Genomic DNA, 8234 nt, shown 5'->3' with positions numbered 1-8234 from the left:
TTCGATGGACCAAGGGTCTGATTCAGTATGAGCAGCTTCATGTGTTCATGCAACTAGGGATTTGAGCCTGGCACTTCCTAGTTAAAGCACTACACCACACTGGAATCTGGTGTGTGAGAGTTCATCACTACTAAAGGAACTATGCCTCTTGTTGTGGAGTGTCATAGGAGGGTGGTCATCCCTGTTGTGTTCACATATGGCAACACTTTATTCCTATAGTTTTTGTAAACTTTTGACTTAATGATCTCAGCAGTTGTGGCAACAAATTTGTGAAGTGACCGGAACAAGGAGATTACATGCATGGAAGGCTGAAGCCATAGTAAACAATATTTCACCTGAGGCAACATGAATTCCTGTCTCAGTTGCAAATTGAACAAGGGGCTTCTTTCCTGTGTATTCATAATCTCTAGGCTTCTTCCTGTATATAGCTTAACTGTTGTTAGTGGCTTTATCTGCCATTTATTGCACAAATAAAGGTTAAAGCCAGCAAGGCTGTAATGTAATGAAGACAATGGTCAGACTTACAGGCTTGTGGTTTTGCTTGCATATCATCAAGGCCGTGAATCATTTGCTTTCTTTATTGGAAGGAGGACATTTTTCTTCATAACGAACATTAAAGCATTGCTTGTTTTTTGTTTTGGACTATAGAACGGCCATGTTCAGCTCCAGTGCGAAGATTGTGAAGCCCAATGGCGAAAAGCCAGATGAATTTGAGTCTGGCATCTCCCAAGTAAGTACTCTGTTTTGGTAGTAGTATTAATTACGTTCCTTGCTCAACATCAGGATTGAAGTCTTTCAGACCCAGTCTGAAGGGGCTCATTCAACTTCATGTTGAGGCTGTGATGTAGATTAGCACTTAACTCATTGATGTTCTGGTAAAAATCAAGCTGTTGTACAAGATGGGCCAAGGTATTACCCTAGTGGTTTAGGAGCGACAACCAAAATGTGTTAGAACTTAGCTCTCCCAATAATGGGAAGCTCTTGGGTGTCTTTTTGCATTTAAAGTGCGGTTGGAACGACTGCACAGGACCAGACTGCTGTAACAATGCTTTGTAAGGGTGCTTGACTTGCGCTTGACACTCTTTAGTGACTTTTCCTTGTGGTTATGAGCAAGTACCGTTAGTTGTTTTCAGACTTTGTTAGGTTAACATGTTACATTTTCTTACTTGCTTCAAGGCTCTTCTGGAGTTGGAGATGAATTCTGATTTAAAGGCTCAGCTGAGAGAGTTGAACATCACAGCTGCAAAGGTAGCTTAAAATCATGTTTCCCACTCATGCAGGCTGCAGTTGGGTTCATAGAGCAGATGTTTGTTTATTAAATAATGTTCAGCGCTCAATATTATATGGCGCAGTCAAGTATATGTTAAATTGAATAGGTTTCCCCCCTAAAATCAGGTCAGCCTGTTGCTTTGTGGCTGATGCTTCAGAATGAACCCAATGTGGGCATCCAGCAAGGTGGCTGTTGCGTGGCTCTGCCCAAGTGGCGCATGGGAGCATAGCTCTGTGAGGGGCGATGATGTAGGGTCCCATTCCACAACATTGGACAGAAAGTTTTTTCCTCCCTGGCTGACAAAGCTGGTGGAGGAGGCGTCCTGTATATTCCTATACCTTCTCAGCATTTATGGTTGCTGAGGAGACAAACCATGCAGGACACATCTGTGCAAAATGCACCCCATGTTTAAGGGGCAGCCGTCTCAGGAAAAGGATGCATGGTAGCAGTTTTTGATTTTTGTATACATTATGTCAACATCAAAAATGCTTGTACAGAAGGCAGTTGTTATGGTTTGTAAAATCATATCACTGGATTTATGTTCGTACTTTGCCACATGCGCCAATTAGGGAACCTTTAGATATGGGAAATAATAATGACATCTTTTGCAGTTATGAACCTAATACTTTCATGGAGGTTTAGCTCTGTCTTTGCCTTTTATCCAGGTGAGGCACCTAAAATATGGTTAGCCTCAACCCCATGGATCAGTAATGACCCGGTGCTTGCTCAGGGGATTACGTTTACCTTTTACAAAGTAAACCATGAGATTAAGAGTTTATTAGGCAACCACTCATTTTTTTGTCTGCTGCCATTTGTTGGATGTAGGACTACCATGTCACATACCTTCTTTCCTTGAGTGAGGAATGCAAGAAATATACTTGTGGCACATGAATTATCTTCCTGTTCTGAAAACCAAGCTGTAAACTGGAGTAGAAGAACTTTTTAAACAGCTAGGTGTCTTCTAATGCTAAAGTAGAACGTTATGAATTTAAGCATAAACAGCATTGAATGGATTTTATATGTATCTTGTGGTTTCTGCTCAGATGACTGGTGTTAAACGTTAGGGTAGCTGACCGAGTCTGACATTCTTGGTGGTTGTAAATGCCCATGTGAACAGCAGACGTACATGCGTAGTTGCATAATTTATAAACTATAATGCATAGTCAAACTTACAAATCTGATGTTATGCTTTATTAGACTTGATAACATGTTATCCTTGAGCATGCAGTTTTTTTGTGTTTGATCAGTGTTGGGGTACTACTGCCCTGACCTGGATAGCCCATGCTATCCTGATCACATCAGATCTCAGAAGCTAAGCAGGGTCGGACCTGGTTAGTACTTGAATGGGAGACCATCAAGGAATGATCATTATGCAGAGGAAGGCAATAGCAAACCACCTCTGTTAGTTTCTTGCCTTGAAAATCCCACTGGGTTGCCTTACGTTGGCTGTGATTTGATGGCACTTTACACACACACAGGTACTACTGTTGGAGCTGAAGAGTGTAGTCAGGAAAAACAAGATTGTTGCTGGCATTTGGTGCTTTAGTCAAGATCTTTTCCTGCCTTGTGGCTGTTGAACTATCAGAGCGGTAAATGCAAACTTTATTTAAAAGTGCAAGCTGTGTTCATTCCAGGTACTTCAAAACAGGTGTCTGTTTTTACTTAGGAAATTGAAGTGGGTGGCGGTAAAAAAGCAATCATCATATTTGTACCAGTCCCTCAGCTGAAATCTTTCCAGAAGATTCAGGTGCGGCTAGTTCGTGAGCTGGAAAAAAAATTCAGCGGAAAGCATGTGGTGTTCATTGCTCAGGTACGTGGCAGCTTTTCGTAAGCTTCAGCAAAAACACTTTGTTAGGAAAGCAAAGAGGGTTTGTGTCTGTGAACATTATGCTAACCCTATATAAAATATATAAAATAGGTATATAAAATAAATATACAAATCAAACATTTACTGATAATAAATCATAAAGAAATTTATTTTAAAACAATTCTTTGGTAAACATAATTTTACCATTTACTGTTGCCAAATTTTTCGTGGCCCCCCATTCAGTTATTCTACCCCATACAGGGTCACGACCCACAGTTTAAGAAGCTTTGCTGTAAGATACCCAAAAACCTACCAATCTGTTAATTGTGTTAATGGGCTGCCCTGTTCTCTTCCTCTACAGAGAAGAATTTTGCCAAAACCAACAAGAAAAAGCCGCACAAAAAACAAGCAAAAACGCCCCAGGAGGTAATCTGCTGACCTTTATGCTCTGGGTTGATGCAAGAGACAGTGTTGAAGTACATGTGTGTTTTGATAGCTAATCTTCTGTTGGTAGAATGGATATTTAGTTTACAGCTTGAAGATGTATGAAAGTTTAGTGACTCTAATATTCATTTAATGTGATATAGAAACTTATCACTATTGCTAAATCTTTTGAGCATTACCCTAGTTGGAGTAAACAGTAATAGGGTTAGCAATATGGGCTGCCTCCATATAAAGCAGCTTCACACATTTCTGACACTACTTTGTTTATTTGAGGTATGCCTGTGCAGATGGTAAACTTGTTCAATTGACATCCTTATTGTACTTGACCAACAGCAGTCATGCTCACTTTCCTTCTGCTGTTATACCCTGGAGTTGAGTGAATCCTGTGGTTTATCATTCAAGGTCAAGGATTGCCAGTTGCTACAAGGAGCTAGCTGCTTGATAGTACCTTTCTGGTGTTTGCACAGTCAGTTACATTTTTCTTGGTATGCATACTAGAATCAGCAGGTTTAAAGTTCTTGTCAGGAATCTAGAGATGGCTGTAACTTAATGCATGCTTAGAGTGGGCACTAGGGTGTACGTTTGGCAAAGCATTTTCCTCCCGAAAAAAAGGGCGGCGATTTAAAGGGAGCAGAAAAGCGGATCCTGAATAATGCTGAATTTTTCAGGACTCTTCGGCTCCACAGCCATTAAAAAAGAATAAGACTGGGAGGGAATCCCCTCTCCCCCTAATCTACTAGTTGGCCAGGCCGGCGCTGATCTCTGCTGCCTCTGGGCTCCACTTGGTTTCGGAGGCTGCAGGCGGTGCAGAGCTGCTTTCGGGCTCCACATGGGGCTCGGCAGTTGTAGGCAGCACAGAGTTGCATGCCGGGCTAGGCTTTGCACCACCAGCCACCATCGGGCTCCAGGTGGGGTTCGGAGGCAGCCACCGCAGCTACTGGACTTAAGGTAAATGAGGGTAGGGGAAGATGGGGGGGGGGGTTAGATTCAGATTTGGATCTATTGGACCCTGATTATTTAGGGGGAATCTAGATATTTCCGATATAGAGGTTCGAGAATATCTGGGTTTCCTGAAAAATTTCAGGTCCATAAGACCTGAATCCAAATTTTAATGATTTTTATTTTTTGCACACTCCTAGTGGGCACTATTACATTTGTGGTCCCATGACCCATCCAGACGTGATCTGAGCTGGTCAGCAGTGTGATCTCACATCTCTTTTCCTGTAGCAGTAAAAACGGGGGGAGGGGTGTAACTTGGCAGCTGTGAGTGTTTCTGTATACTTGGGACGCTAGTGGGCCTACTGAAATTCTGCCTAGCTCATAATTTCTGTAGTTTGTGGGAGGTAAGCTTTTCTTCTGTGTCCTTGTGAGTGAGACTGGTCACTGCTGTGTTTGGCAAAGAGTAGTTGGCCTTAATTTCAGTTGGAAGCAGATGCTTTGAGTATCTAGCTTTCTTGATGTTTTGAGTTGGCATGGGGCATCCCTGCAGTTTAAGGAAGCAAAGTGGTGAAAGGGATGGATGAATCAGTAAGCGATATCTGCCTCGAACGAACAGTGAGAGACAGAATTCCACTGGTAGTATATTGTCAGATGAGTCTTCTTTAAATCTCATGATTCAGAGGCTGGTTAAACCTAAGTACTTTGAGAATTTCCTCCTATTGGCTCAAGTAGAAGTGAAAAAACTGGTTGAATTGGTTGATGTGCTGGTGTACTGTTGTTCAACTTCTTCTGAACAAACAACTGTATAGCACCTGAACATTTTAATAGGGACTGTATCAGTGACATGAGGCAATATGGTAGCGCAACATCAACATTAATATGGAAGGAAAGAGCTTAACCTGAAGCAGGTTGGGGCATAGTAAAAACACTTTAATTGGTGGTTGGTTTTTTTTAGCCGTACACTTACCGCAGTACACGATGCCATTCTCGAAGACCTGGTTTTCCCAAGTGAAATTGTGGGCAAGAGAATCCGCGTGAAACTGGATGGCAGCCGGCTCATAAAGGTCCACTTAGACAAAGCGCAACAGAACAATGTTGAACACAAGGTAAGAAACATTTTGGCAAGTTGCCATTTTTAAGGCATACTATCAACCAAAAGGGAGACTGCAACCAAGAAATCAGAAGGAGATTGAGACTGGGAAGGGCAGCCATGAAGGAGCTAGGAAAGATTCCTAAGTGTAGATCAGTATTATAATCTTCAGGGTGTAAACAGTAATATGAGACTATGAAGCTGTGGCTTCCCTAACCAAAGGCTGCGACCTGTGAGATCTAAACAGGGGTGAGAGTGGATCTGGGGACATACTGATTTTTTTTCCTACTTGCCTTTCTAAATGTGTAGTGTTTATATGCTGGCCAAGTTGCCAGCAGATGAGAAAAACCCCTGACCCTAATAAGAGACTGATCTGCAGAAAGCCTTTTTACAATGTGGCAGTCAGCATTCTTGTCTTCAGAGCAAGATGCTTTTCCAAACAAAGGAGCAGGGGCTGGTTAAGTTAGTAGACCTATTTGCAAAAGGGACCTTGTGAAGGAGTTCAGAAGTTTCAATGGAACATTAACCTTTTGCTTCAGGAGTAAGATGTCTCACTTCTTCCCTGTGAGGGAGGAAGGGAGAGCAGGTGACTGCCTGCCACTTCTTCCTCCTCTGCTGGGCTCTCCACACCCATCTGGCCCATAGGGCAGCAATAGCTCCTTGCCTGCCTGGGGCTGTGGCAGCTCGCCCTGTTACCAGGCCTGCTTCCCCTGCCCAGCCCTCTCCTTCCAGGCTCCCACAAGAGAGGAAGAGCTGGCGACCACCAGCTGCTTCCTCTGCTGAATCCACCCCCCCTTCTGGCCTCTTCCCCTGCAAATTCCTCCACTGCTGCTGTCAGGCTCCACGCCCACCTGCTCATTGGGCCTTTGCATCTCTTCTCCTTCTTAGGTCTGACTTTGCAGTTGCCTGGCTTTCTGCCACCTGGTCTACCCCACTCCATAAAGGAGGAAGGAAGAGAGCAGGCAGCTCCCTAACCCCCCTCCCCCAGCTTGCAGGGTGGCAGTGGCTGGGCTCTTTCTTCCTACCCAGCTAAGGCACAGCAGCTTGGGGAGTGCCTGGGTTCGTACGCACCTAGGAGGATTAGTACTTGGGAGAGGTCTGGAAAAAAAATTGTGCCAGTGCTAGTGAGTACTGTTACCCCCCAAAAAAGCCCTGGCTTCAACTCTCCTTTACTACCATTTTTGTCTGAATATTTGCTTTGCTTAAGGCAAAATGAAACGCTTGTCAGCCCTCATCTTGATCCCCACAAAGCTGGTGCCCTTCTGATTGGGCTGCTCTGGTTTCAAAGATGTCGAGGAAAGATGACTTCCATCTTTAGGCTACAGAACCTTTATTTTCCTATCTTCCTCTGCTGCCAGTTGTACTAAACTGGGCTCCAGTAGTGTTCTGCTCAGTTGAGCACACACTTGGATCCTTCTGGGTACTTACGGAGAATAGGAAACAGTTCCCATGCAACCACAAGCATGCACGTGAAGTGGGAAATCACCCCATTTCCCGCTTCTCCATCATCTTGATGGTGGGTACAATAAATAGGTTAGCATGTATATACATATATACACAGATGAGGTAGAAGGGAAAATGTACCATTTGCATTTAGCACAGACATGGGACAGTGTTAAATTCCATAATGTTGTACAATAAGCTTGTCTTCAGTTCTGAGTGGTTATGGGCATTGTCTTGTATATTCCTGTAGTTTCTCAAACTCATGAATAATTACAGAAGAAAATGATATTAAGTGTAAACCTGGCTTCTTTTCTTTTCCTTTATTTTTTATTTTATTTTTTTGCAGGTAGAAACATTTTCTGGTGTCTACAAGAAGCTCACAGGCAAAGATGTTGTATTTGAGTTTCCAGAATTCCAGCTGTAAAGTGCAAAGAAATGACTGAATAAACAGTTAATTGTTAAACCTCTTGAAAGTAATGTCTCTATTAAAATGTCTTGCTAGAGAGAGTGCTAGCTGTAAGGATTAGTTACAGAAAATGAGGGTCCAAAGTGACAATTTTATAGCTACAGAAGCCAGGTAACCTGAAGGTTTCCATAATTTGTATATTGTGTCATCCATGTACATTGCCAATTTAGGAACTTCCTGAAAAGTTGGATTTAAAAACACATCTGAGCTTGCAGCAGATCTATACCCTCAATGGTAATGAAACAACCAAAGAACAAAGTTTTTCTTCTAAAAACACTGGGAGCATTTCTTAACTCTAACAGTTGTAGGGTTTACTTCTCTGTCCTGGTGCATGTTTTAAAGTCCTTAAGCCTGAAAATTCTGGCCTTTATGTTTGATAAAGAAGCACAATGCCTTCATTTCCAAGGCACACTTTGTATGATAAGCTGACTTCTTTAGAAGTGAGAATGTTGACCATGTTTTGACTAATGTCTACAGCAATCAGGCTTAACCAAAAATCAGCCAGCAATAGCTATTCAGTAGAGTGCCAGTACAAGCAGTGTAGTGACAAGGGAAAGGTATATTTTAGCAAGAAAGCAGCCACTTTGATGGACTGGAGAGGATAAAGGAAGGTGGTGAGCTCTTGTTTCCCATTGAGTTTTTAATATGCAAAACACTTTATAGCCATCTTTCTTGGTCCTGCTGGAAAATAGCACCACTCTGGTCCTGATGTTTAACATCCCAGTTTAAGTAGTCATTCTCTCTCTGAGGGGGAGAGCATCTTGCAGAGTTGGGT

The 8234-nt window shown here is 42.7% G+C and overlaps 1 protein-coding gene and 1 non-coding gene across 2 annotated transcripts; both read left to right on the top strand.

Moving 5' to 3' along the window:
- The first annotated feature begins 636 nt into the window (after window positions 1-636).
- Window positions 637-7456, top strand: RPS7 (ribosomal protein S7). Its single transcript, XM_056856292.1, has 6 exons — window positions 637-730; window positions 1177-1248; window positions 2937-3080; window positions 3439-3503; window positions 5416-5566; window positions 7340-7456. The coding sequence occupies exons 1-6, from the start codon at window positions 656-658 to the stop codon at window positions 7415-7417; spliced, it is 585 nt and encodes a 194-aa protein (XP_056712270.1). The 5' UTR covers window positions 637-655; the 3' UTR covers window positions 7418-7456.
- LOC130484044 (small nucleolar RNA SNORA73 family) lies at window positions 1435-1658 on the top strand. The gene has a single exon (XR_008933684.1). It is a non-coding gene; the product is annotated as a small nucleolar RNA SNORA73 family (small nucleolar RNA).
- Window positions 7457-8234: the final 778 nt, after the last annotated feature.

The sequence above is a fragment of the Euleptes europaea genome, chromosome 10 (assembly GCF_029931775.1).
Source record: "Euleptes europaea isolate rEulEur1 chromosome 10, rEulEur1.hap1, whole genome shotgun sequence".
In the NCBI taxonomy this organism is placed as follows: Eukaryota; Metazoa; Chordata; class Lepidosauria; order Squamata; family Sphaerodactylidae; genus Euleptes; species Euleptes europaea.
This window is presented reverse-complemented; position numbering and strand designations above follow the sequence as displayed.